General features: G+C 46.3%; 5 protein-coding genes across 10 annotated transcripts; 2 read left to right on the top strand and 3 right to left on the bottom strand.

The window, feature by feature from the left end:
• LOC144037080 (cell division control protein 42 homolog) lies at nucleotides 1-4,680 on the bottom strand. The gene is made up of 6 exons (XM_077548211.1): nucleotides 4,549-4,680; nucleotides 3,086-3,190; nucleotides 2,442-2,514; nucleotides 2,264-2,373; nucleotides 1,978-2,175; nucleotides 1-1,171 (listed from the first exon to the last, which is right to left on the bottom strand). The coding sequence occupies exons 2-6, from the start codon at nucleotides 3,188-3,190 to the stop codon at nucleotides 1,082-1,084; spliced, it is 576 nt and encodes a 191-aa protein (XP_077404337.1). The 5' UTR covers nucleotides 4,549-4,680; the 3' UTR covers nucleotides 1-1,081.
• A 599-nt stretch (nucleotides 4,681-5,279) lies between these two features.
• Nucleotides 5,280-6,538, top strand: LOC144037081 (transmembrane protein 238-like). 2 transcript variants are annotated; one of them, XM_077548212.1, is made up of 3 exons: nucleotides 5,280-5,637; nucleotides 5,898-6,057; nucleotides 6,195-6,538. In XM_077548212.1, exons 2-3 carry the CDS (start codon nucleotides 5,907-5,909, stop codon nucleotides 6,356-6,358), a joined length of 315 nt encoding a protein of 104 aa, XP_077404338.1. In that variant the 5' UTR covers nucleotides 5,280-5,637; nucleotides 5,898-5,906; the 3' UTR covers nucleotides 6,359-6,538. The 2 variants fall into 2 exon arrangements, with proteins under 2 accessions (XP_077404338.1, XP_077404339.1); XM_077548213.1 differs by having other exon boundaries at nucleotides 5,281-5,624.
• Nucleotides 6,539-7,721: 1,183 nt separating this feature from the next.
• LOC144037079 (visinin-like) lies at nucleotides 7,722-11,120 on the top strand. The gene is made up of 5 exons (XM_077548210.1): nucleotides 7,722-7,878; nucleotides 7,995-8,125; nucleotides 8,276-8,666; nucleotides 10,464-10,575; nucleotides 10,644-11,120. Exons 3-5 carry the CDS (start codon nucleotides 8,286-8,288, stop codon nucleotides 10,730-10,732), a joined length of 582 nt encoding a protein of 193 aa, XP_077404336.1. The 5' UTR covers nucleotides 7,722-7,878; nucleotides 7,995-8,125; nucleotides 8,276-8,285; the 3' UTR covers nucleotides 10,733-11,120.
• Nucleotides 11,121-12,506: 1,386 nt separating this feature from the next.
• On the bottom strand, nucleotides 12,507-18,400 carry LOC144037334 (germ cell-specific gene 1-like protein). The gene is made up of 7 exons (XM_077548739.1): nucleotides 17,287-18,400; nucleotides 15,995-16,999; nucleotides 14,604-14,798; nucleotides 14,370-14,429; nucleotides 14,130-14,288; nucleotides 13,298-13,409; nucleotides 12,507-13,230 (listed from the first exon to the last, which is right to left on the bottom strand). The coding sequence occupies exons 2-7, from the start codon at nucleotides 16,188-16,190 to the stop codon at nucleotides 12,774-12,776; spliced, it is 1,179 nt and encodes a 392-aa protein (XP_077404865.1). The 5' UTR covers nucleotides 16,191-16,999; nucleotides 17,287-18,400; the 3' UTR covers nucleotides 12,507-12,773.
• A 149-nt stretch (nucleotides 18,401-18,549) lies between these two features.
• LOC144037333 (uncharacterized) lies at nucleotides 18,550-26,461 on the bottom strand. 5 transcript variants are annotated; one of them, XM_077548733.1, is made up of 10 exons: nucleotides 26,346-26,461; nucleotides 25,605-25,703; nucleotides 24,698-24,774; nucleotides 24,474-24,629; nucleotides 24,257-24,385; nucleotides 23,227-23,347; nucleotides 22,958-23,133; nucleotides 20,929-22,429; nucleotides 20,598-20,687; nucleotides 18,550-20,272 (listed from the first exon to the last, which is right to left on the bottom strand). In XM_077548733.1, the coding sequence occupies exons 3-10, from the start codon at nucleotides 24,764-24,766 to the stop codon at nucleotides 20,259-20,261; spliced, it is 2,256 nt and encodes a 751-aa protein (XP_077404859.1). In that variant the 5' UTR covers nucleotides 24,767-24,774; nucleotides 25,605-25,703; nucleotides 26,346-26,461; the 3' UTR covers nucleotides 18,550-20,258. The 5 variants fall into 5 exon arrangements, with proteins under 5 accessions (XP_077404859.1, XP_077404863.1, XP_077404861.1 ...); XM_077548737.1 differs by lacking the exon at nucleotides 26,346-26,461 and adding an exon at nucleotides 26,133-26,287; XM_077548735.1 differs by lacking the exon at nucleotides 26,346-26,461 and adding an exon at nucleotides 25,773-26,286.
• Nucleotides 26,462-26,550: the final 89 nt, after the last annotated feature.

The raw sequence follows: 26,550 nt of genomic DNA, 5'->3' as shown, positions 1-26,550 counted from the left end.
TTAGTTGATATATTTTATTAAAGCATAAAGTGAGAACAAATGTGTCAATCATCAAAAGCAGAAATTCTATTAAAGAACACGAGTCAAGCGTTGTTTTGTTGTTGTTTATTTGCCAGCAGCTGGCAAATTGTTGGAGTTTTTTGTTTGTTTGCGTCATAATTGGCACGTAACGCTCACAAAGTCAAAAAAGAAGAAGAAGAAACACCAGAGATATGTTCGGAATTACAACAACACGATCATTTCAAAAGCCAAAAGAAAAGGAACTCGACATTCCCAAAATCTGAAACTGATTAAAACTTGGAAATCTGCGAAAAAAAACAACCAAACGTGATTTAAAATATATCATTTCTAACGGCACTCATGAATCAAAATGTGTCTACTGGCCGAAGGAGTGCACTCAAGTTGAGTTACTGCTCACTAGCGCCTCAAGAGGTACTAAGTGGTATTGCACAGGGAAGAGTACTATACAGCCAAGCACCAAGAAATTGCATTTGGTCTTTGGCGTCCACGCGGAATCGCACTCATGAAGGCTTGCACGCATTCAGTGTAGTACCACGTAGTGCCACAATATGACGGCTGGCAGCACTGCAAGAGGAATTAATGGCAAGAAGAGGCAGAGAAGGTCCCCAACTACGGGTGGTTGACTGTACATTTCAGGAGGACGAAGACAAAAGTGCGTGCCTTGGCTGAGTTTGGCCTCAGAAAATGCAGCTTCAAAGTTGCAAGCAATTTTGGATGAGGAATTTCCCACAAAGATTGGCTGCAAGGAGGGATTTTTTTTGTTGAGTTTTTTGGGGTCGCGCGCGAGTCGGAGAAGGGCCGTCGTGCTCATTTCAGGCTCTTTGGTCAGGAAAAGTCAGTGTGGTCGATTTTAAAGACGACGATTGATTATTAGAAACACGGCATCCGTTTGCCATCATGTCGGAAATCGCGTTGGGACTTGAAAAGGTCAACAAACAAGTTGTGCTTTTGGGAAGCACTTTTTTCCGTCAACGGCAAAAAGTGGCCACCGCGTAAAGACCCCGCCCCAAAGCCAAGCCCCGCCCACCGAGGTTCACCTGCGTCCGGGCCCAACGGCGTCTTAGAGCAAGGCGCAGCGCCGCTTGGGTTTGGTCTCGGGAGGCTCCAGGGCCGCCAGGATGGCCTCGTCAAACACGTTCTTCAGGCCCCGCTGTGGGACGGCACAGAAACAGCACAGGTCATTTCTTTTCAGGGCTGCAATCGCAACATGCGCCCAACCGACTGTGGCGGCCATTTTAGGTGGCCGGCATCAGGAAGAGAAGATTTAAGATTAAAAAAAGTTTTTTTTTTTTTTAAATTGCATTTTTTGCTCTAAAAATGACGACGGCCATTATTTCAAAAAGATGACAATTGGCTTTATATTAGGGTCGTCAAAATGAGTGCGTTCATTCCGAGTTCATTGAAAGTTCCTTTTTATTGCCCGCCCCTTAGTTGGAAAGGCTGAACTGGGCAAACGGCACGTCGGCGTCAACATTTGGAGGTCATATTTGTGGAGACTGAGGTCAAGTTGTATTTGAATATTTGAAAAATGTGCAGAATTTCACAAGTGACTTCATGTTAAAGATGAAATTGCTCTTTTTTATATGAAAAGAAAAATGCACTGAGCTGTCACCAGCGTCTTACAAATGCAATGATGCCATCTAGTGGCAAAAAAGTGACCAACACAAATCAATACCACACTCGTTTTTGTTGTTTTTTTTACAGTACAGTGCATCTTATTAATTTTAATTAATTAATTAACTTTATAAATGACTAAAAGATGCAGCCATATTTCTATTCGTTGAATTTTTTTTCCACTTTTATGTTAACAAGAGTATGAAAACTTAGGGAAAAAAAACGATTTTATTGTACATGTAGAACAGATATAAAAATGTGCGATTAATCGTGAGTTAACTATTGAAGTAGGTTTAAAAAAAGAAGAAGAAAAAAAGAAAGAAAGAATCGCTGTCGCCGCACCTGCGTGAGTGCCGAACACTCGACATATTTGACGGCCCGGAGGTCCCGCGCCAGCTTGTCGCCCGTCTCCACCGTCAGCGCTCGCTGCTTGTTCTTGGCCAGCTTCTCCAGCGTGTTGCCGTCGTCCCGCAGGTCCATTTGCGTCCCCACCAGCAGGAACGGCGTCCGCGGGCAGTGGTGGGAGATCTCCGGCACCCACTGCGAGCAGACGGGATCGGCCGTCACAACGCCGTCGCGGTGACCTCGGCTAAACTCGCGACAAAATGAAATGCCCGCTCGGAATGACCTTCTCGCGGACGTTCTCGAAGGACGAAGGCGACACCACGGAGAAGCAGACCAGGAAGACGTCCGTCTGCGGGTAGCTGAGCGGTCGCAGCCTGTCGTAGTCCTCCTGGCCTGCGGGCGCCACGCGGGTGTCAACAAGGTGCGGACGCCAACAAAGTGCGAGCGGCCGTCGTACGTACCCGCCGTGTCGAAGAGGCCCAAAGTGTACGGCTCGCCGCCGATCATCACCGTCACGGCGTAGTTGTCAAAAACCTGCGCAGGGAAGGTCAGGAGGTCAAAGAAACACCACAAGCGTTCGTCCAAACAAAAAATGGAACACTTGAAAAGATTTAAGAAAAATGAGTGCGAAGAGTCTTATATTTTGGTAAAATATTTAAGATAGTGTATATTCGGGGGGAATTATTATTATTATTATTATTACAAAAATACTTTAGAAGTCCTATTTTTTGAAGAATTTTTTCAATCAATTTTGACTTTTTTTTTATAAAAATGAAATCCTTTCAAATAAAGTCTTAACAAAAAAAATATTTGAGAGGAAATGAGTAATGGCATAAAAAGAAAAAAAAAGAAATTCACACTTTTTGACGAAAATAAATGTGTATTTGAGGGGAAAAAGTACTTTTTTGTAAAGAAACCCCCCCACACCATGTATTTTTGAGGATTTTTTCCCCCCCGACTAAAATATAAAAATATGTTGTTTTTTTTATTATTTAAAAAATATATTTTGGAGAAGAAAAGTTGTTGTTTTTTTTTTTTTTTAAGCACTCGTGCCTCAATTTGAGTCATGAAAAAGCCCGTTTGCAAGAACGCCGTCTGGCCTGACCGTGGGGACGTATTCTGACGGGAACTTGTTGGTGGTGTAGGAGATGAGCAGGCAGGTCTTGCCCACGGCGCCGTCGCCCACCACCACACATTTGATGGTCTGCATCTGTGCCGTTGCAAAAATCCACAATCAGCAAAGATCACTCCACAAGGAAATTTGTGCGGGAATTGAAAATGTCGACGGGAAAATCCACGTTGACATTTGCCACAAAAAAATGTCACCAGCTTTATTTACACTTTAAAAAACAACCTTAGCTGCATTAACAGCGATGGAATGCAGCTCATCATTGGTTGCCTTTGTTGAGCTATAATTAGCTCAACGTCATCGTCATTATCGTGATTAAGACGAGCGCAGCACTTCTGTCAACAGCAGTCTCTCGTTTGACATGACGTTGACACTCACAAAGCCCCGAAACAACAATCGCGGAGGAGAGAAAAAAAAGGTCAAATAGGCGCCCTAAGACACGCCCCTTAAAGGCACATACCACACCAATATATTTGTAATGTAACCCTAGAGTAGGTAGTAAAGCGGTACATTTACTGACGTACATTTTGGGGTAAAACAGTCCTTGTCAGAGTAAACATTCTTTTTACTTTTACTTGAGTATTTGGAGTCCAAGAAACGCACGCCCATGCCCTGAGCTTCAGCTACCTTTTTTCCTGTTTTTCTAGCTCATTAATAATGGGTGTGAACAAAAAGCCAATTCAAGACCACATTTTTTCTATTCAATGTTCATGCTTTGATTTAAAAAAGAAAAAGATTATTCACCAGTAACTAAATACTTGAGTAGCTTTTTTTTTTTTACCGAGTACTTAAGTGACTTTTTGTTATACTATCCAGGTATACTTTGTCTACCCACCTCCGATATAATGTTATGTCATAAAATGTATATTGAAATAGTAATGCAAAAGCCCAAAGTGAGTGCTGACGTTTGACAGTATTTTGATTACAATATTTATTTACACACATCATTTATTTACTTTTATTATTTTCATGATTGTATTTTTTGTTCGATAGACAACGAATACAGATGTTACAGCTTCAGTTGTTAAAGTGCTGGTTAAATAAAGTTGAATTGAGTTAAGTAAAGTAACGTAACTGAACGTAAAGTGCTGTAATTGTCGTTAGGTGAGTCACATTTGCCAGTTCCACACCCACGACAAGACATTCACATTGCTGCAAAACCCGAAAGAGAAAAGACACTTTTGGCCCTTGTTGGTTCAATTTGTTTGTTCAGGACGAGCGACAAGTCAACATTTTCAACTTTTTTAATTTAGCACAGTTGGCTAGTTAGCTTTAGCTGTTGAACTCGTCACTCTCTCCAGTAGTTTGTTTGGTGGCGTTTGGGCGCCGCCGGCCAGTTTGCGAATTTCCTCGCTCGCTCATACTTTGTGCTCTCTGTGAGGTACTTACAAATGAGTCCATGGTCTGGTGAGAAAGTAGAATTTGAATTTATTTCTTACCTTCCTTGACGCCTTTCAGCCACTGAACGCCCCAAAACAGTCGTGCTGCGTTCGCGTGCTTTCCGCAAACACTTCCGAGCCAGCGCGCAAATCAGGAGATGTGAATTGTGTTGCGTTTACGTACTGTCGGACTTCTCTATTGTCAGGATGTTTTGAAAACGTAATCACTATGTTTGACGAGTTAATTAACCTTATATAATAATAATTCCCCCCAAAAATGTCAACAATTTCAAACTGTAGCCGACCAAACGGTACATTTATAGAATATGTATCCGTTTCTAACAACAGATACATTTATACTTTTTTGACTCTACTTTTTAGCAGTTTGATATTTGTAACGTGTCTTTGAGTTTTTTGAAAATCGGTTAAAATATATTAATGATTATTATGATGATGATTATTATTATTAGGAATCACAACCTGTGTTTTTTACTTACTGCGATTGAAAGTCACCCGGCATGCGATGTCGTCCGTGACCACTAGAGGGAGACAAATGTCAGACAGCTCATTTTTGACATGTATTTCTCCTCAATTTACGTTCAAGAGGACGTTGACGTTTTATCACGTGGGGCGATGAATCAGCAGGGCAATTTTACATGCGAAGTGTACTTAGGTTGGATTTATTTCAGATTTAAGACATTTTAATATAGTGGAATGGTCGGATTTTATTTAATTTTAGAAAAAGCACTTGCTGAAACAATGTGACGTTTGGAGGTGCAATGGAACGCGAAAAACAACTGTCACGTGACATCCTGATTCCGAGACAGATTTAGGAACGCGATTCGAATCACAAGTTCCGCCTGGTTCCGGTACGTACCAAAACACAGTTTCGATTTGGCCGTCACTAATTATTGGTTTTATTAAGCTTTATATCTTTTTTTTTTTAACCTAAAACGTATTTTGTTAATTTGTATAAGGTTTGTTGTTTAAAAAAAGTTTTTGAAACCGAAAAAAAACGTCAAGCATGGATTGGGCGGGGCACAGGTAAGAAAATGCGGAAGTGGGTAAGAGCGATTTAAAAGAGAAAAAAAAGACGTTTAAAGACGGACCTGCTGTGCCGCGAGCAAGTATAACAAGTAAGTCCTACTGGTGCGTATGAACTTTTAACATCTACCTTTTTTTTGTCTAGGGAACAAAAACGAAGTCATATGAGAAAATGTGTTTTCAGAATACCTTTCAAGGGAGTTAAGAAAGCTTTACACTAAGATGATAATGGTTAATGTTACCTCTCTTTATCTTATTTTACAGCCCAGAATATGTTGAATCCATAATGCAGCATTTCCATGACTTTATTGTCCAAAACGATTATTTTGTTGTGGCTTTTTCCCCGCCCCCTCCCCCACCTGCAGTCCGCCATCATGGGCCTGTGCGACGGCCTGTCCCACTGCAAACTGGCTCTGGCCATCGCCGTGCTCATGGACGTGCTGGGGGGCACCGCCCTGCTGCTGGGGGTCTTCGCCCCACTGGAGGTGAAAGGACGAGACTTTGGAGACTTTCTTGTCTACAGCGGTACGAGCGTGCACACAGAAGTGTCAAAGTGGGAAGGAAAAAAAAATCAAATGTCATGTTTTGACACTTAATGAAAAAAGAGCCTTTTCCTGCCGCAAGATGATTGTAATCCCGCCCCAAATGTTGTGTGTGCGCAGGCGCTCTGCTGGTGCTGCTGTCGCTGTGCGGTTGGGTTCTGTGGTACAGCGGCAACATTGACGGCCTGACGTCCAAAAAGGAGCTGGGACACGTGGGCAGCGCCGTGGACCGTCTGGCTCGCAATCTCAGCCGCAAGATCCTCACCTACAGAATTCACCGCTGAGTCCCGGCCGGGGAAGGGGGCGGCGGTCAGTGTTGGCGGCGGTCAGTGTTGGCGGCGTGTGCCAAACATTTCACTTGCTCTCCTTTGCTTTTTTATTTATTTTTTTTTTTTTTACATTTTGTATCGTCACTCGATGGTCTCATGTTACATTTCAATAAAGCCTTTTTTTATTCTATAGAATGTAGCTTCTTCTTCTTCTTCTTCTTCTTCTTCATCCTGTTGCGCTTCCTCCCTGAGCACTTCTTACCACGGCGATGAAGACCATCTCGTCACCGTGACGACCTTGAGCTTGAACTTGGCCTCTAAAAATAGATTCCCCCCCCCTAAAGTCTGGTCAATGAGATTTGAAGGCCCATTTTCCGTTCCCTTTTCCGCCATTGCTTTGTTCCGCTGCCAAATCCTCTTTAGGCCGCCTCAACTCGCCACCTTGGCCGCCCGACTCCCTCCCGCTAATCTCTCCGCCCCCTTTTTCAATCACAGGATTCCCTTTCCCGTAAGCGTGTCCAAAGCAGCCGCACACACAAACGCAGTGCTACAAACAACAAATAGTTCACTTAAGTGCCCTTAAGTAGATTTTTCAGGTACGTGTACTTTTGAGTATTTATTTTTCGGAGGACTTTGCACGTTGACTCCAACTGATATCAGAACTTTCATTTCAAACAAAACAACCAATCAGAGAAAGACGTGTCAATCATTTTCCCTCCACTCGCAAGCACAAGCCTTGTGCTGACCTTGCGACCTTCAGGAGCTTTGCTTGGACGACGACGCAACATCAAACCTCACCTCAGCGCCAAGTGCCCAATTGCTGACTTTTCCCATCATGCAACAGGCAGGAAGTTGCACCCGAGTGCGGAAAGGGTGCAGATGGCGTGCCTGGGCCGTCAGCTGACTCCAACGGCCGCAGAGCCGTCACCTGCTGGATTTAAACGCTAAGTCTTGGCCCGCTGAAAGGTCAAAAGTTGCAGGGCCGACGTCTCGCTTTCGTTTAATCGCTTCAGCTGATGTTTATTTTACTTCCACAGCCACTCTCATGCATCCCATAATAAACACACAGCCTATCTTTCTCTCTCTCTCTATATATAAATATATAAAGTTATTATTTTTTGCACATTTATCATGTATGAGACAAATAAGCATGGCTTGTCAAGTTAAAAGGGGAAAAATAACCCGATTTTTGATGAGCATAAACATTCCATCCGAGGAGCCGGTTGGGCGCTCGCCACTGGAGCTCAACCAGGGCAAAGGGAAAAAAAATGAGCGATTAGGTAAAAAATACCATCTTTGACATTTGGGCTTCATTTTGAATCCAAAATGAGGTCTTGAGCAAAAAGTGACAATCATCACATTAGCGTGCGCGTGCGTGTGCGTGTGCGTGTGCGTTGGGACTCACATGGGCTCTCCCGTGGCTCCGCCTCAGGGTGATGGTGATTAATTGACTCAGCCCAGCAGGTGGAGGCGGATTTTCTCAGACTAAAAATCCCCGTCGGTGCCGCACCAATCTGCTTCTTCCACACACGCAGGTAAGACACAAATGCCCAAATACGCCAAATCATTTGGCAGAAAGTTTTGCCGGTTTTCGTCCATTGGGGCGACATCATCAAGTTCGATCGAGCTCACGAGGGCGTGTCCCTTCCAGAATCTTCTCCTCCCAGGACGGACTCGGAGACCATTTCTTCTGCAGAGTTCCGAGATCATCAACTTGTCCTTGGTGGCAAACGTCAACATCATCATCATCATCGTCGTCATCGTCATCTTCGTCAAGCACAGGTGGGCGACTCCAATCACAGCAGCTCAGCCGGCGATTTGAGCAGCTGGCTGAGAACGGACGAGAGACGCGCGGGAGTCTGCCGGACTCGGACTTGTTTGAAAAGGTTTGAAAATGTGAACGAGGTGATTTGGAGCGTGTGTGTCGCGCAGGTCATCAGCCATGGGAAACTCCAAGAGCAGCGCCGTGTCCAAGGAGATCCTGGAGGACCTCAAGCTCCACACCAAGTTCTCGGAGACGGAGATCACGCAGTGGTACGAGAACTTCAAGCGGCAGTGCCCCAGCGGCCGCCTGACCAAGGAGGAGTTCCAGGCCATCTACAGCAAGTTCTTCCCGGACAGCGACGGCAACACGTACGCGCAGCACGTCTTCCGGTCCTTCGACACCAACGACGACGGCACCCTGGACTTCAAGGAGTACATCGTCGCCCTGCACATGACCTCCACCGGCAAGACCACCAGGAAGCTGGAGTGGGCCTTCTCGCTCTTCGACGTCGACAAGAACGGATACATCACCAAGTCCGAGGTCAAGGAAATTTGCACGGTAAGCTTGGAAGCTAAATCGCAAATTGGGATCCGCGCTCGTCCCAAAAAAATTATTTTCCATCAAATTCATTGGCAGCGAAATGAAACTCAGTTGCACGACTCAAAATGGCGTCAATGTCATTTCGTATCCCTTCCATTGGCTGGTGATCATCCAAGCGTGCATCTTTTTTTTCCGTCACATTGGATTTTACTCCAATATGACAGGGTGGCAAAACGGACTGTTTTGTCAGTCATTTGGAATCAAATCTGGTTTGCAGCATCACAATAAAAAAAAAAAAATAAATAAAAAGTAGCACAAACTCACACTCGGGGAACATCGTCAAAGATGTACCGATACTCACAACAGCAGCTGATCGCCCTCTAGTGGCTGCTTTACCATCGGGAACTAGAAATGACAAGAGAATAGAAAAATTGCCATTCATTTGATGCAATTGAAAGAAAATGCTACGTTGGGATATTTTTAGGTCTTGTGGTGGTATCGGTGCTGGGTATTGGTATCAGTGACTCTTCAAAAATCGAGTATCGGTCATGGCTAACCTCCACGAACTCCCACATTTGATTCCCGTCAAGTGACAATGAATTGATTTTTGGCTCCAGGGAACGATGCCAATTGCATTTTGCTCTTTTATCGCAAGTGGGGTTTTTTTGTGACGGGTGCGCACGTGCGTGCAGGACGCGCACGTGCGTGCAGGGCGTGTGAGCGTGATTGAAGCGATGCAAAGTCCACATGCAGGAGAAGCAGGATTAAGACTTTAATTGGTGCCGATAAACACGTTAAGCCAGCGAGGCTTTTTTCAGGTCACCTGGAAAATCTCTTTTTCTCGCGTCCTTGACGCCGAAGCCAAACTCGCACACGACACAAATCAAAAAAGGAATCAAGCAAAAGCTTCCGGGCAAAGTCTCGACATCTTCCGTCAAGTCTTTCGGCCTTTCGCCGATTCTGTCTCACCGTCAAACGTCTCATTTATCCGCAATTCAATTAAATCACATTGAATGGATCTTTTTTTTTTTTTTTAATTGACACTAATCTTGCAAAGACAAAAAACGATTTGAGTTTCGCGTCCACATTTGACCCTTGACTTGAAAGCTCAACTATGAAGCGTTTCCAAATCACAATGTCAAGGTGCTTTCCGGGCGAAAGTCAGTTTGCCGTTTGTAGTCATCAATACTTGAATTTGGGGGCTGCAAGTGGACGTGATGAGAGAACCGAGCCGTCCGCCCGCGAGCCCGAAGAGCTCATCCGGTAATCGACTGCTAATCCGCTCGGCGGCTTCTGGTGCCGCTGACAGATTACGCGAGTGGCAAAAACATTGCGTTGGCGTTTTGGGGCTTTTGCAGCCTCAAATCGCGCACGAAACTCTCATGACGCGGGCCTTCGTACCATCAGGATTTTTCGGCCCATCAGCGATCAGCGAGTTTGAAAAAAAAAAAAAGAAGAAAAAAAAGATCAGAAGACCGAGCAATAGATCTATTAAAAAAAAAAATATATATATATTTTTTATATGTACTCTCCAGTCGACCGCTGCCATTTGCGGGGCATAAGGACTGTCCCCGCCCACGAATAGCAAATGAAAGAAATGATTTGAATAAAATGCTGATAAACATGAAATATAAGACGTAATGTCTTATTTGGCTGATCGCTGAGCAAATAAAGACACTGCAGCCGATTTCGCCGATCCTGATCCAATCGGTGTCAAGTGAAGCCCTTGATCACAGCGGCCGGGCCGGGCCGGGGATCGAACCTGCAGCCATTGGGTTGGGAGAGGACCCCACAATGACGATGCATGTGTTGCAGGCCATTTTCAAGCTGATCCCCAAAGAGGAGGTGCCCAAACTTCCGGCCGACGAGAACAGCGCCGAGAAAAGGGCGGAGAAGCTGTGGAAGTTCTTCGACAAGGGCGACAACGGTGAGGGGGAGACCCGCGGCCGGCCCCGGCGGGACGCACCTGTGTCACGTGCGTGTGGTCTTTTTCAGAGCGCGTGGCCGAAGGCGAGTTCATCCAGGGGGTCCTGGAGAACGACGAGGCCCTGCGCCTGATCCAGTATCAGCCTTCCACCAAGTAGCAAACGCGGTGGCGGGACTCCGTCAGTTGTAGCTTTGATTTGCAATCGATGCTTATGTCGTATCCATGATTTTTTTTTTTTTTTTAAGTGCATGTGAAGACAAGCGTTAAACCCCAAATGACTCCTCCCTACTTTAGCTTCAGGCCAATGAAAATCATCACATACATGTGACAGCCTCAAATAAATCAAGTTTTTCATTATTATTTTTTTTTTTGTGTGTCTAACAATATAGCAAAGATATCGTCGCAAAGCGTTCCTAATTCTTTCCAGAATAAAAGGCTGATGATGACAGGAGTAAACAACAATATTTTTTCCTGTTTTTGGTCACATGACAAAATCGCATCGTGTGTTCTTGTTTTCTTGTCAATAAAGGTTGATTGAAACGACAGTTCATTCTTTGACAGTGGAAAAAAAATTTGTTGTTTCCATACACACGAATGATCCTATTGATGGGCGTCTTCTCTTCCATTTTCTGTGTACTAAACATATTTGCCAAAATTCCTCCTTCATGCATAGATGGCAAAAGAAACAGCCGTTCCTAATATACTGACCCATCTGCAAAGCTTCCTCCCCTATTTGAAGGTGTTTTCTTTCCGTCCCTCATCTCAAGAAAAAGATTGATTTGGTCCCGAGACCTGCTCCGCTTCCACATCTGCCGTCTTCTTGACCCGAATCCTCCTGCTGTTGTTACATCAACTTTTTTCTCTTCCAATTAGAGGCCGCAGAGCGACCTTGCTGATCTGTCAATCGCCCGCTCGCTTTGTGCAGATTATTGCTGTAATCTTGTGCGCAGCATCTGTCTCAGGTCCAAAGCTCTCATTCTTTGCTGCCGCGCTCATTAAACGCGGCCGCTAAACCCCAAACTTTACACGAGAGATTTTCTCATGCTGGCCCTTTAAGGTAACGCACGTTTTCCGTAAAGTACGTTTTCATTCCGCGTGCGCTGCCAACGAGGCTGGAGACCGCATTGGAAACCCGAACCTCACAAAAGGTGAGCGTGAGCGGTCAGCACCATGACGTCACTTGATTGACTCCAAATCAACTATTGAGAGAGGAGAAAAAAAAAAAAAAACAGTTGGTGTATACAATAAAGTAGAAAATTCTGGAATGGAACTGCTGCAAGGTCAAAGCTGCATTTGGTGAAAAAGTTTGAAGTTGGAATCAACAGAGTGATTTGGAAATTACAGGTACAAATTCCAACTTTTTAAATGTGGACTTTTACATTGAAATTTTGAAAATAATAAAAATGCGGTCGCCACACCTTGAAGTTGGAACACTTGAAATTAGTCAAAACATTTTGAAATTAGAGGAGAAAGCAACCCCCAAAAATCTTATTTTGAAAAAAAATAAAAAATTGGTAGGGATAAACTGAACATTTTAAAGTTGGAATAACTTGATTTTTTTTTAAATCCCAATTTTGGCTTTTATTTGAAAAAAAAAAATGTGGTTGGGAAAAAATGAACAATTTAAAGTTTGAATGGCTTGAGTTTAATCAAAAAATGTAGAAATTTGAGGGCAAAACAATCTTTAGTATTTTTGGTAGGGTTAAGTTGGTCTTCCAAAAAAGCGTCCGCGAGTCCCAAACGAAACGCACCAAATTGTGAAAAGTACAACGCGAGTGCACAAGGCTGTTAAACACAATCTTACCTCCTCCAGACGCGTTTTGCCGTGTTGAAGAGCAGCAAGCCCCGATATGGTTTTTCCTTCCACATCCTGCCAACCATGCCATAAAGTGGTGGGGGGGAAAAACACGCAGGGACTTGTTTGCTGTGGGTGCGAGGAATCCATTTGTTTACTCAACACACAATTCAAATATTGACACATCTCAGTTGATAACAAAAAAAAAAAAAAAAAGTTTAGTAGTCGTCAAACCCGAGTGCTTGCTCGTCACCTCTTGTAACCGAGCCCAAGTTCTTCAACGAGTTCTTTCTCCAAAACGCTGACTCGCAGTCTGGAAAAGTTTTCCCGTCAATCGCCTTGTGCTGCCAGCCTGACCGACGTTCAGTTCCTCTCCAGACCAGCGGGTGTCAGCAAAGCCGCGCTAGCATAGCGAGCCGTCCCCGTCCTCATGCAGGTAGTCCATCTGGTCCAGCTCCCGTTCGCAGTCTTCGCACCCGTCCACGCCGCAGCCCTCCAGCACCAGCACGCCGCCCCGGGGGTCCGCCGGCCGCCCCCCGGGCCCCATCACGGCCCCCATCCCCGCCACTCCCATCCCCACCAGGGCCCCGCCGGCCAGCGGCCCCACGGCGGGGCCCGCCCCCCGGGGCCACAGGGGGTCCATGAGCGCCCCCTGCTGACCCAGCTGGATCAGCTGGCTGACAGAGTAGACTCCGCCCCCAGCGCGGACCACCTCCTCGTAGGAGGGGGCGCGGGCGGCGGCGCGGACCTCCTCCAGACGCATGCGGGCGCGGTGCTTCATCTCGATGATGGTTTTGGTGTAGGAATTGAGCGTGGCCACGGCGGCCGCCATGCAGCAGCTGAACGACAGCCACGCCAGGCTGAGGGGCGGAGAGAAGGGCGATGAAGATGATGATGATGATGATGATGACGCGTGTGCGGACGTACGCAAAGGACCACCCGTAGTCCCACGTCTGCGGCCTCCAGTCTTTGGGTCCGATGCTGACGGTCATCTGGAAGACGGTGGTGTACATCATGTGCGCCACCATGCCCATCATGCCTGCAAGCACCAGAAATTTCGACTTGAATTCCAAACGAAAATATAAAATCAGTATAAATAAAAAAAAAAAAAGTATAGGGAGGAAGAAAGAAATGATGCTTCTATTATGGGAACCACTTTGGTTCTACTATAATGGTGATAATAAGAATAAGGATTATTGTTGTTATTATTGTGATCGTGATCATATTACGGTTTTATTATGGCTGTTATGTATAAGCCAAGTATATATATATGGTTTATTATTTAATATGAATAACAAGTGTATTTATCCTCATTAGGTCAAATAATAAAAAAAATGGACAAATAATCCAAAATTCCTTTTGATATTTTGATGTTGAAAAGGAGATGAAGGGGTAGAAATATCAAAGTTTGCACTTTGTCCTTTTTCGAACCCGTCTGACTAACTTACTAGCAAAGACTGAGTTGGTGACCGTCTCACCTTTTGGTTTTCTCTTGCTTAACATGATGTTACGTTTTGTTTCTTGCTTGCTTCAATTGTTTTTTTTTCTTATTATGATCATTTTTGGCTACACCATTTTTTCATTTTCATCATTTTTAATAATTACAATTTTTTTTGAAGCATATTTGCACCAAAAATTTGAATCAAATCAAAATGAATGACATCCTACGTCCTTCACAGATGAATGCATTCATTCAAAATTTGCGATCATTTGGCGCCTTGCCCAGCTGAAGGGGGGGGGGGGGGGTGGGGGGGGGCACCTGAGAGCACCGTGCACATTGCGGCGAAGGCGTTGATCTTGAGGGCGTTCATCTCCCGCTTGGCGCACAAGCAGATGGCCTCCACCCACATGAGCAGGAAGCCCGTGGCCAGCAGGCCGATGTACATGAACTCGCTGACCACCGACAGCCACAGGACGCCTGCGCGAGGGCGGGTTTGGGGGGGGACACACGAGCTGGTCAACATGGTGAGGCGCGTTAAGGCGGGGGGCCGCCACTGACCTTGAGTCTCTCCCGGGGTCAGCTCGATGAAGCTGCGGCACTTTTCCTCCTGGTCCTCACCTGCAACAAGGAACAACAAGACCTACAGGACACGCCTCCCCAGGTACGGACAGAATTAGTCTCCGAGACCCGCGCCAGACTCGAGTCCAAGGTCAGCCCAAAAATTGAATACAAAATCTGAGACGTGAGTCAGCATCAGGCTGAGGGTTCCGAGGTCACGGCAACGGCGCTCACCTTCGTTGTGCTTCTCGCAGGAGAGCCAGAATCCGGTGTGGAAGTAGCGCAGCATGTACTTGTCCTCGCCCGTCTCCCAGATGTAGTGGACGGCGTTGGCCAGCTGCTTCCTCCGGAGGACGGCCAGCTGCTCCCGCTGCAGCGGCGTCAGCGTCACGTTGGACGGCGGCTTGCGGGGGTCCGGCGTGGGGGCCTCTGCGCGGGACAACGTTCACATCTTTGCTTCTCGGGGGACACGCATGCAGCCGTTGCTGAGGCCAAGCCTCGCACCTCCACGCGGCCCCCTCGCGCCCCCCCCACACCCATGACCATTAATGACAGCGTAGCTTGCGCACGACCGCTTCTCCACGAAGGACAACCGGCAAGATGTCGGACACCGTCAACGAATAGAATTCAGCGCAGTGTGTTTGTCATCCGCGCACCACAGACCAATATTTTCACAGCCCACTTTTCTTAGATAAAAATATGTAAAATTCTTTCAAATCGACAAAAACAACAAAATTGAACGAGGTCAAGAAGAGAGAATATAGTATTTTAATGAACCATTTGCTCAATCCTGGTCCTGGAGGGCCGGAGTCCTGCAGGCTGTAGATGTTTATGTCCTCCAACATGCCAACATAACGGTTCGTTATCTTGCCGATGATCAGGCTCAGGTGTGTTGGAGGACAGAAACATCTCATCCCTGCAGGACTCTGGCCCTTCTGGGCCAGAATTGGGGAAGCCTGATGTAAACGCTCAGTGGAGCAGATCAGTGTTTCTCGAACCCCGGTCCTCGAGTGGCCCCACCCAGCCCGTTTTCCGTGTCTCCAACAGCCGACACAGGTGTTTCAAATGGTCAACTAATCAGCCAGCTCTGCATGATTCTCAGTTGGCTGAAGGAGACATGAAAAACGGGCTGGCTCGGGGTACTCGAGGACCGGGTTTGAGAAGCGCTAGATTACAGAACGGCGGGTTTTCTCAAGCCATCTCCTAACGCTAACACGTTAGCCACCTAGCAGTGTGACGTCAAGATTTAAGCAGGATTGAGCGCCGGGTCGTTTCCTGGCGAGGGCGCCGCCCTTCATCTAGAAACTCTTAATCTGATGATTACTGAGGAGGGGCGCGCTCCACATGTGGATTCCACACATTTGAAACATTGTATAGCACATGCTCGGGGGGGGGGGAGAAAAAAGATAAGCCTGCCACAATCCACAAGAGTTGAGAGATTAGCAACAAAGCTTTCAGGGATTACGGGAATCCGTTGCAGTCCACCGTTCGATAAAACAACCTCAGCATGTGTCGAAACAGCACCTTCGTGTGTTCACGCGAGAATGTTTGACCACTTTGGGAAAAGGATTGAAAAGAAGCCAGGAAGTTGGCTGAAATTGGCCAGCAGGTGGCGGCGCTCTGACCTGTGGTGTAGGGCTGGCTGTTGTTCTGGCCGCAGTTCTTCATCTTGACGGGCGACAGGCAGAGCGGCTTGACCACCTTGTGGGTGCCCTCGCACCAGTACGACGTGCAGAAGGCCGACACGGACAAGCTGAGGGCCAGCGAGGTCAACGCCAACGACAGCAGCGAGCGCTGCCGGCGGGACATCTTTTCCAACATGGCGGCCGCCGCCGCCGCCGCTTCTTGTTCCCGGCTGGGGACGAGGCTCAGAGACACGGCGGCATGGCGAGGGAGGCCGGAGACCGCAAATCCGGGGAAGGAGATTAGGGGACTTGAGATTGAGTCGATGGCAGATCCAGATGTGCGGACGCCGCTTTTGCCCTCACATTTGCCGAACTTTCCCGACTACCTGGAGGAAGGTCCTCGCTACATCGCCGTTTGCCAAACCGTTATCGAGACAAATCAAACATTTCACGTTAGGAATATCTCACCAACCACAAATACATGCCGCCCGTTGATTTTGGGTGTCATTTCACTGTTCACCAATGGATGGCAGCATACTATTTTGTTTGACAGTCTAAATTTGAAAGGAGAATGAAAACAGGAAGTATTTCAAGTAGCTCTAGTTTTTGCTAAAGATGACTGAATGTCAAATCCTGTACAATCAACTACAGAAAGCGACAGCTGCATGTTCATTTCAGAATGGACATCATTGAAATGATCAATTTGCTAGCTTGGGAAAAAAACAGGATTTGTTTTACTTCTTGCACGGCTCACCTGACGATCGGTCACGGCACATGATGGTCGAAACGGGCCGCTCTATCCCATCCCGCTGCGGCATCCCGGGATGAAGATGAACGTCTTCAACGCGATCCGGGGATCGTTGAGACCAATCTGACCACTCCTGCGCTTTCTCGCCGAGGTCAGAGGTCGCCTCCAGGATGCTAATCCGTCTTGATCTCACTGGCTCCACTGGATTGGATTCATTTCTTGGTCTTGGTCTGGACCTTCACCACCTCAACCTCACCCTGACCGAGAACATGAAACGCACATGGTTAGCAAAGCTAGCGTAGCATTAGATAAGAGTCACAATTAAAACACAACATGGAATGTTTGGAATGCGGAAACGGGAATATTTTGAATCATCATGGAATGCTGAAACATGACATGATATGCTAAGACATGGAAATCACGAACAGAACGCTAAAATATGACTTCAACTGTTGAAACAATAACATGGAATGCCGAAACATGACGCTCTAGCCTACTGAAAGCACATGACATACTTTTCCATCCCAATGTGTTTGCGACTCACCCGCGCGAGGACTTTTCTGTCGCCGTCGTCCGTCCGAAGTGTTGGCGCTGGTGCGGCAAAGCCCGCCGCTTTCCTTGGCATAATCCTCGCAAGTCATCATCGCAAGTCATCACAAGTCCATCTGTCGCCTCCCACCGGCTCCACTTGGACCACGCCCACTCGCACGTCAACTCTGACCTCCTGCTCTTATAGCGGCAATCAAGTCGGCAGCGAGGCAAGATCAACTTGATGAACTCCACGGGCCCACGTCCACAAGGTCCAAGTGGACAGCGTGCGTGCGTGCGTGATGAAGTTCGACTTCTTCATTCTGGACGGGCAGCGAGTGTTTCACGAGTCACAGCTGCAGCCTTTACTGTACATGCACACGCATGCTGAAACATGACAGAAAATGTTGAAAACACACGGAATGCTGAAGCCCCATCATGAAATTCTGAAACATGGCAGCAAATGTTGAAATGACACATGCTGAGGTCTGGCATGAAATGCTGAAACATCACAGAGTGTTGAAATAAAAAACATGGAATGCTGAAACACAAAGTTAAAGGACCACCGATTGTCACACAAAATTCGTTCTCTGCATTTGAGAGAGTGGTGAGCAGCAGCAGGAGCCTGGCTCGGGAATCATTTGGTGAGATCTTACCCCCCCCCGCAATTTCAACCCTTTCAATGCTGAGTGTCAAGCATGGCGGCATTGAGTCCCATTTTTTATAGTCTTTGGTAGGACCTGGCCGGGGATTGAACCCACGACCTCACAGTCTCAGGGTGGACACGCCACCACGAAGCCACTGAGCTGGGAGACATGGAACCCTGAAATATGACAGCGATCGTAACACACGGTAGAATGCTGAAACATGGCATGAAACACAAGAAGCAGAAACATGGCAGAATGCTGAACGGATGTGAAAACATGACGCAATGCTGAAACATGGGAAACACCACATGAAATGCTGAAACACAACAGGAATCCTGGATCCTAAAGCATGATGGAATGCTTGAACATGGCATTGAATCCTGAAATATAACCGCCATCCCTAAACCATGGGAGAATGCTGAAACATGACAGAAAATCCAAAAATTATGACGGAATGTAAAACGAGATGATGAAACATGACTGACGGGATGCGACAACATCTTATTGCAATTCGGACTCCCAAAATAAAAATGCTGAAATATGACACGGAGTCTAAAACAGGATGGACTTTTTGAAGGGTTCTATTGGGTGCACTGCAATTTTTTTTTTTTATTAAATAAAGAACAACAATATGCAACATATTTGTTTATTCTGTTGATTTATCATAAAGCACAACATCCTCATCATCACCTTCATCATCATCATCATCATTTCTTTGAGGTCAAAACTAGAAGAATCAGAAGCTTACCCAACTGATGAATATTCAATAAATAAATAAATAGTTACCCCGTAATCATAATAATTAATAATAATATACATAAATATACAACATAATCAGGTCACTATTTACATCACAATAATGATTAATGCACACACACACACACACACACGTGTACTCCATGGAATGTTCATCCGTTGTAGAAAAATAAACCAGAAACAACCAAATCAACACTTTGACGACATCACAGCAGATCAATATGAATGTATGCGATGACTCATTTCACTTTTCTGTGTACAACTGTAGACACGTCACGTCTTTGTCGCCCTCTCGTGGTCACAGAAAGAAACGTCTTTCAACCCAAGACCAAATAAGAGAAAACGTTCAAATATAAATAAATACAAATAAGTAAACGCATCCTGTACACTTTAATTCCTACAACACACACACACACTGCAAACATAAAAAAAAACGTTTTCATATAAAATGATGACAAAAGATGATATGATTTAATTGTGTTAAATTACTAGAAATAAATCATTTGTGTTTTTATGTATTTTTGGGGTCATGATGTGATTCGTGAATCACTTCCTGCGTTGCGAAGAACAACATTTGGAAGCGTTTATGAGACTGCGTTAACGAGCATCCTTCATTTGAATTCGGCGCTCGATTTGATTGCTCTTCCCTGCATGATCGCGTCGTCTCATACACTCGCCGACAGCATGTCGTTAACAAGTTGCGGACAAAGTCGAATGATTACAAAAAAAAAAAAAAGACACTGCTGGTTACTGAGATGATTTATGACAAAACGTTTTCTTCATCATCATCATCATCACTAAACAACAACAACAACCTGAACTTTTCATATTTGCAGTGCGATCGCGTCAATAAATATTCAAGCTATTAATCGATAAATACTTCTGATTGTATTTTACACTTGCCTGTATGGTCACGCACACGCACACGCACACGCACACGCACACGCACACGCACACGCAACACACTCTCTTCGTTGGACACATGCATCAAAACAAGTTTGTAACCGGGTACATTTTTTGTGTGCATTCATGTAAATGTAAATGTGCATGTATGCGTGTGCGTGTGAACAATGTGTGTAAGTATTTGTGTACGTGCGTTAAGCGTTTGCCTGTTGAGAGGGTATTGAGTTTATAAGACAAAATGTAAACGCGGGTCCCGGTCATGCCACCATCTTGTGGACAATTAATTTGTTCCAGCAGGGAGGGCTGAAGAGTTAGCACAATGCTAACGCTAACAACTACATAACTTCAACACATGAAACAAATACACTAGACTACACGCACAACTACCAGAAAAGTACAAGGAGAGTGGGAGGAGCCAACCAGACAAACTAACCACACCGCCCCCACCGCTACCTGCCTGTCACATGACCGTAATCATGAAAAGCACGCCAAGCACCCTCACGCTGGGGCTACTGTACCTCTCCTTAGTTCGGGTGAGGGATGGGGGTCGGTTGAGTCTTTGTCCTGGGGGGGCATGCTGAGAGGGGGGGGCGCGGTCGGTTTCAGGCGGTCGGAGTGCAGAAGCCCCGCCCCCTCACCGCCCAGCCCGTAAAGCAACGCCTCCTCTGATTGAGTTGAGATTCTAAAAGGAGTTTTCTTCAAGCAGCAATAAAGAAACAAATTCCATATTAATTATAATCATCATCATCATCATCATCATCAATAAAGGATGCAATTTTCCTTGTGTTCAGGCGTGCGCCCATGCGGCTGCAAGCGCTTGCTCAAGAATGTCGGGGTTGTAATGATCTCCGCCCGAAATCAAAACGTCAATATCGGGTTCCGTGGGATTTTTTTTTTTATTTGGAATGGAAAATTTGAAATTGTGGGGAAAAAGGAAAAATCGTTGCTATAGTTCAGCATTCACACAACCACGATAACAATCACAATAATAGAGATGGAAATAAAAACAGGAAAGCATTACCTCCGCCTCTGCTTTTGGAGTCTCCGAAGGGGTCGCTGGTGGGGGAGGAGCCTGTCGGAGCCCCCCAGGCATCTTTTGCATCAGCACAACCTTTAGCAAAGGAGGACAGCTCAAATGCAAGCTTATTTTGTTCGGAAAATAGTGATACATTCTTTAAAATGGCCAATTTGACTAAACAATACTTATATACAGCGTATATAAGTATTATTTAGTCCTAAAAATATAAATGTTTATGCTGCATATTTGCATTCATCTTACATTTAAAATGTTGTGTTTTTCACAGTGAATGTGATCATCTTGTTCTAAATCTCATCTAAGAAGAAGTTCTCACCTGGAGCACCCCAGGGGTCACTTTGGACTTTGGAGGCGTCCCCAAATGGGTCACAATTGTCAACAAGCGAAGACGCGTCGTCTCCCCACGGGTCCGAGTCGGCGGGGGGCGCCGAGTCCGACAGAGACCCCCACGCGTCCCCCCCGCTTTGGGAAGAGCTCAGCGGGGGCGCGGCAAAGGGATCCGACGCTCCGCCTTCCTCTTCAAAGGGTGCGTCTTTGGGGGGGGCAGAAAAGGGGTCCTTGTCGGACGGGGCGGAGAAAGGGTCGTCCTTAGAGGGCGCTGTCACTTCAGCAGCGACACCGGCTGCTGAGAAAGGGTCGTCTTTTGGGGCGCTGAAGGGGTCGTCTTTTGGGGTGCTGAAGGACCCGTCGTCTTTTGGGGGTGTGGTTGCAGCAGGTGGACTTTCTGCACAGGAAGTTGAGACGAGAGGGGCTGCAAAGGGGTCACCTTTCGGGGCGTTGAATGACTCGTCATTTGAGGCGCTGAAGGGGTCATCTTTAGCTGTGTTCAGCTTGTCGTCTTTGGGGGCGTTAAAGGGGTCATTTTGGGGGGTATTCAACGGGTCATCTTTCGGGGCGTTGAAGGGGTCGTCTTTGGGGGTGTTAAAGGGGTCATCTTGGGGGATATTCAACGCGTCATCTTTTGAGGCGTTAAAGGGGTCGTCTTTTGAGGTGTTGAACGGGTCGTCGTCTTTTGGGGCGTTGAATGGGTCGGCTTTTGGGGCGTTGAAGGGGTCGGCTTTTGGGGCGTTGAAGGGGTCGGCTTTTGGGGCGTTAAAGGGGTCGTCTTTTGGGGCGCTGAATGGGTCGTCTTTTGGGGTGTTAAAGGGGTCGTCGTCTTTTGGGGCGTTAAAGGGGTCGTCTTTTGGGGCGTTGAATGGGTTGTCTTTTGGGGCGTTAAAGGGGTCGTCTTTTGGGGCGTTGAATGGGTCGTCTTTTGGGGCGTTGAAGGGGTCGTCTTTTGGGGCGTTAAAGGGGTCGTCTTTTGGGGCGTTGAATGGGTCGTCTTTTGGGGCGTTGAAGGGGTCGTCTTTTGGGGCGTTAAAGGGGTCGTCTTTCGGGGCGTTGAATGGGTCATTTTGGGGGGTGTTCAATGGGTCGTCTTTGGGGGCGTGAAAGGGGTCATTATTTGACAAAGTGAAGGGATCCTCTTGCTTTTTGGACTGGTCTTCGATGGATTCTGCGTGATCCGGGGCGTCGTTGTGGGCCACAAAGGGGTCTTGTGCGTCTGTTTGTGCTTTGAAAGGATGGCAAGGTTTGTCTTTGTCGTGGCCAACTTGAGCGCTGGCAGACTCCAAAGAATTCTCGTCAGTTTTAGCAGCACCTGAATCTGATGGTGCGCCCCAAGGATCGGGGGCCACCCTGGGGGCCCCCCAGAGGTCTGCTTTGGCATCTTCCTCTCCGTCCTCCTCGGTCTTGTCGCCTGACCAGGCCTGAGCCGCAACAGCGCCCCCTATGCCAGCATCTTCCCATTTCAGCTCATCTTCGGACATTTTGGCCTGCATGACGCACAAAAATATGTTTTGCTTTAAAAAGAAAAAAGAAAAGAAGGAGATGCAAGATGTGCCACCATTTTGTTTGTGACTAATATGGCCTCCAGTTTTCTTAGCGGAACAACTTGAGACGAGTGATATGGCTTAAAAAGCAAATCTTTGTTATTTTTCCACAAAAATCACATTTCAGAAAAACTAACTTTGCTTTTGTATGTTTAAGTGTCATCTTCTGTTCAATTGTTAATCATGTCCACTATTTTTTTTTCAATGTATGAAGCATTTGAGTCGAGTTGCCAATGTAGCACTTGAGTTGCTAATTTAGAAACTTCTCAGACGATATGCTTGCGTTATGTCCCAAGTCTGTAAATTGTGGCAAAAACGTTGCTAACGATTGCAATCCAAATGCTACGTTGGCGACGCTCGATGTCCACTACTTTGCTCAAATGGCTTGTGAATGAATTGTGGGATGAAATCCTCCCGACAATGAAAACGGACGAGATGAAAGGGCTGAAAAGTCAAGGTTGGCCTCCTCACCCTGCGTTCGGCCTCCTTTTTCTGCTGCTCCTGCTTGACGCGTTCCTCCTTGCGGGCGTTGAAGGAGGCGGTGAGGTCGGCCACCGACGGAATGTTGTCCAGCGACGGGAGGCCCGAGGTGCCGGGAACGTAGCACGGCTTGTAGGTGGCGTCCTTGACGGCGTCCGAGGACGAGGCTGCGGTGAGAACGGCGGGTTCGATGTTTTGGTTCAGGTTCGACATCACCCGCCGGGGCCATCGCCGACACAAGCGGGTGCTTTAGCGCTTACCTGCGGAACCTTTGGACGTCTTCTCTCGGGTCTTGACGGCAAAGTCTCGCTCCTCCTTGAGTTTGTCGTCGTCCTCCATCAAGACCAGGACGACTTTGGCCTTCTCTCGCACATTTGTACCCTGGACACGCACGTCTTGTTCATGTCAGCGCAGTGCTTCTCCATTATTGTCTCTTACATAGAAGTAAAAAATGCCCCCAACTCTTTTCTGTGACTGGAGATAGTAACATTTGTCTATCAAATTGTTATCAGTCCAGCCCTGCATCCTTATTATTATAGGAAACATACCAAGAAAAATTTAATAAATATAAAACGCCTTAAAACAAAGAGTAACTTGAACGACTGTAAGAAAAGATTTGAAGCGCATCAATTTGCCTGGAACCCCCACACACAAAAAAAAAACATTAAATGAGACTGCCGCTGCCACCTACTGTAATTGCACATCAATTACACTTTAAAAATAAATAAAAATCAAGAAAATCGAGTCCGCACTAAATTTCAAGCTGGTTTGAGTAAAAGTTTTTTATTGTGTAGAAGACATTTTTTGGCGAGCGTGAAATGTTTTTCAGTCTGTGTGTGAGAAAAGATTTGTTGGCTGAGAGTTTTTGTTTTTTTGTGTGCGAGTTTTTTTGGGGGTTTTGTCAAGTGTGTTTAAGATATTTTTTTAGTGTATGTGAGATTTTCGCTGTGATTTTTTTTTTTTATGTGTATGACATTGCTTCAATGTGTGAATTTGTGTGTGGTTTGAAGAGTTTTTTTTGGGTGTGCGTGAGAAGATTGTGGTGCGCTTGTATTATTTGGGTCTGTGTGGGTGTGTTTCAGTGTGTTAATGCTTGTTTTGGTGCATGTGGAAAAGGTTTTTGGTGCCTGCGTGTGTTTTGTGTAGCTGCGAGGTTTTTTTGGGGAACCTGTGGTTGGTTATGTATTCGGGTTACGGATGGGTCAGTTTTGGGACGCGCCCGTTCTGATGTGAAGCTTCGTCGATGTTTGGTCCAGCTAGCGGTGAACGAGGCAGCGTTGTGGCGCTCACCTGATCTTTGCCGTCTTTCTCCACAAATCGGTACTCGGTGAGGGCTTTGACGATGTAGATGTTGTCCTTCATCTTGAGGAGCACGCGGTCGTCGCCCGTCTTCAGCAGGTACTCCAGCAGCGTTAAGGACTTCACACACACACAATACCATTTTCAATGCTGTGTGTGTTTTGTCATTGTTGCGGCGCATGCCAGCCGTCCACATTGTGGTCGTCACCTTGTGGATGTGCCGCCAGTTCCTGTCGTCCTTGAGTCTCTTCCACAGCATGGTCATGATCTCGTTGCAGGCCACCACGTTGTAGGTCAGGTCCGAGATGTCGGCCATCTGCGAGCTGGACGGGCCCCACGGGTCGTTGGACGTGGCTTCCCGAACCTGCGCCACAGGCCGCGTCAGCCCGCGGTCCTCCTTCATCCACAGCATTCCAGACAGGTGTGACCTACCTTGACCTCGGCCTCAGAGTAGTTCTGGACCAGGTTCTTCAGCTGTCGGCGCAGCATGGAGGACGTCATGGTGCCTACTGAAGGTTAACAGATGGAAAATAGCCTTTTGGTTAATTCGGGCATATTTACTGAAATGTTTATTAATATGTACTGTCCCTGATACAAATCAATCAATTAACAGGTTGATTATTACAAGAGAAAGTATGTGAACCCTTTGGAATGACCTGAATTTCTGAACAATTTGGTCATAAAATATTATTGTCAGGACAGTCACTACTACGGAGAGTACTTGTAACAACAGTGCTTCTTCTCTTAACTCATTTGCTCCCAAAAACGTATAAATACGTTCTATTTTAAATATTACCACGCGCCCAAAGAAGTATTATATTTTTTCCCTATGCTAGAGCATACAAAAGGCTTTGATGCAGCCTCTGAACTGAAGAGAATGCTTTAAGCAATGGTAGTTATTACAAATACGGCCAGGAGGTGGCAGCAGTGTATAAGAGATCAGCCAGGGCCATGTTGCAAAAGGCTCTTTTCCCCACTGTTTTAAACTGATTTGTGAATAATGATGAAACTTAGCTATATTCTAATGCCAATTGCTGCAAAACGGAAATAGATAGAAATATACTTTTTTTTCCTGATAAAAGAAGAGACTAATCTTTCTTTCGGTAGGTTCCGTGGTAGAACAAAATATTCTGTAGGCCTTGCAAAATCAGTCGAAATCCAGTAAAACAGGCGAGAGCAAAGGGGGTTGCTTCATTGAAAATGGCTGCATGTGAATGAGTTAACTACATTCTATGTAGTTGTTGTCAAATACAAGGTGCGACTCTCCAGAGCAGCTGGCATTCAGTGAACACATCTTCACAGAGTGTTTGTTGAAGTGTCGTCAATCAAGAATACAAACCTATGAGTGATGTCCCGATGTGCTATCAGAGGCTAGTGATGCTAACGTAGCTAATGCAGCTAATGGCTCATCCCGCTGATCTCTTCTGCTCCCTCAATGCTGGAAAACGAAGTCGAGACAAACCACAATTTCAGGGAAGATAAAGAACAAACAAGTAGTCTTACTTACACTCTCAGCGAAGGATATTTAGAGTCTTGGATGAAGCTAACATGCTAAGAGTTTTGTTGGTACGGGAGAGGAAAGCCACACAAACATTCGAACCCAGAACCTCAAACCTGTGAGGCACGTGCTAGCCACTTTTCATAATGCTGTCCCGTCTCGACGTATTCTCGAATATTCGCCATACATTCGTATTCTCATTTTCAGCAAGGAGCTTTCGCTAGCCAAACGAAATGCTGCTCGTCAGCGTCTTAAGTCAATGCGGACTAAAACGAGAACGTTTCGGCGAAGAAATAAACCCTTTGGGACACATAAACGCGTGTGAATGTATTCTGGTTTTGGAATTCGATTTGTTGTCTTTGCCAGGACCTCGGAGAGCGACAGGAGCCAACATGGCGGCGGCCAAGCGCTGGAAACTGTCACACCAGCCACAATGATGGCGCAAACAAATCTTTCGTACACAGTTCAGCAAGAAACGCGTCGGTGATAAACATTTAACAAAGGTGGGCACGTCCTGGCTGTTGGTCGCCTACAAACTGTGGCAGAAATGTGGGAAATATCTAGAAAATTAAAACTACTCACCGTGAAAACATCTGAGGATCTTCTTGCTCGTGGTGGACTTGGTGAAATGGTGGTTCAAGGCGCATTAGCGCCACCTAGCCGCCGGAGTGGGCGTCGCTAGAACGGCAGGACTGAAAAATTCACGACAAATTCAGTATTTTTGACGACATTGGGCTTGCCGGACTGCGCCGGCCCCTTTTCTCATCCATGTTCACTGAAACTGAGC

The sequence above is a fragment of the Vanacampus margaritifer genome, chromosome 17 (assembly GCF_051991255.1).
Source record: "Vanacampus margaritifer isolate UIUO_Vmar chromosome 17, RoL_Vmar_1.0, whole genome shotgun sequence".
NCBI classification, from domain to species: domain Eukaryota; kingdom Metazoa; phylum Chordata; class Actinopteri; order Syngnathiformes; family Syngnathidae; genus Vanacampus; species Vanacampus margaritifer.
Note: the sequence above shows the minus strand (reverse complement) of the source record. Positions and strands in the feature narration are given on the sequence as shown.

Excerpts from the sequence above, each read along its gene's own strand:
- LOC144037333 (XM_077548733.1), bottom strand. The coding sequence starts at position 24,766 with ATGACGTCCTCCATGCTGCGCCGACAGCTGAAGAACCTGGTCCAGAAC. Across the intron at positions 24,630-24,697 it reads ACTCTGAGGCCGAGGTCAAG|GTTCGGGAAGCCACGTCCAA; the intron begins GTAGGTCACACC and ends CCTGTGGCGCAG. Across the intron at positions 20,688-20,928 it reads TGACCCCTGGGGTGCTCCAG|GTTGTGCTGATGCAAAAGAT; the intron begins GTGAGAACTTCT and ends CCTTTGCTAAAG.
- LOC144037334 (XM_077548739.1), bottom strand. The coding sequence starts at position 16,190 with ATGTTGGAAAAGATGTCCCGCCGGCAGCGCTCGCTGCTGTCGTTGGCG. Across the intron at positions 14,430-14,603 it reads CTGCGAGAAGCACAACGAAG|GTGAGGACCAGGAGGAAAAG; the intron begins GTGAGCGCCGTT and ends TCCTTGTTGCAG. Across the intron at positions 13,410-14,129 it reads AATGTGCACGGTGCTCTCAG|GCATGATGGGCATGGTGGCG; the intron begins GTGCCCCCCCCC and ends TGGTGCTTGCAG.
- LOC144037079 (XM_077548210.1), top strand. The coding sequence starts at position 8,286 with ATGGGAAACTCCAAGAGCAGCGCCGTGTCCAAGGAGATCCTGGAGGAC. Across the intron at positions 8,667-10,463 it reads AGGTCAAGGAAATTTGCACG|GCCATTTTCAAGCTGATCCC; the intron begins GTAAGCTTGGAA and ends CATGTGTTGCAG. Across the intron at positions 10,576-10,643 it reads CTTCGACAAGGGCGACAACG|AGCGCGTGGCCGAAGGCGAG; the intron begins GTGAGGGGGAGA and ends GGTCTTTTTCAG.
- LOC144037081 (XM_077548212.1), top strand. The coding sequence starts at position 5,907 with ATGGGCCTGTGCGACGGCCTGTCCCACTGCAAACTGGCTCTGGCCATC. Across the intron at positions 6,058-6,194 it reads AGACTTTCTTGTCTACAGCG|GCGCTCTGCTGGTGCTGCTG; the intron begins GTACGAGCGTGC and ends GTGTGTGCGCAG.
- LOC144037080 (XM_077548211.1), bottom strand. The coding sequence starts at position 3,190 with ATGCAGACCATCAAATGTGTGGTGGTGGGCGACGGCGCCGTGGGCAAG. Across the intron at positions 2,374-2,441 it reads GGGCCTCTTCGACACGGCGG|GCCAGGAGGACTACGACAGG; the intron begins GTACGTACGACG and ends TGGCGCCCGCAG. Across the intron at positions 1,172-1,977 it reads AGTGTTCGGCACTCACGCAG|CGGGGCCTGAAGAACGTGTT; the intron begins GTGCGGCGACAG and ends GCCGTCCCACAG.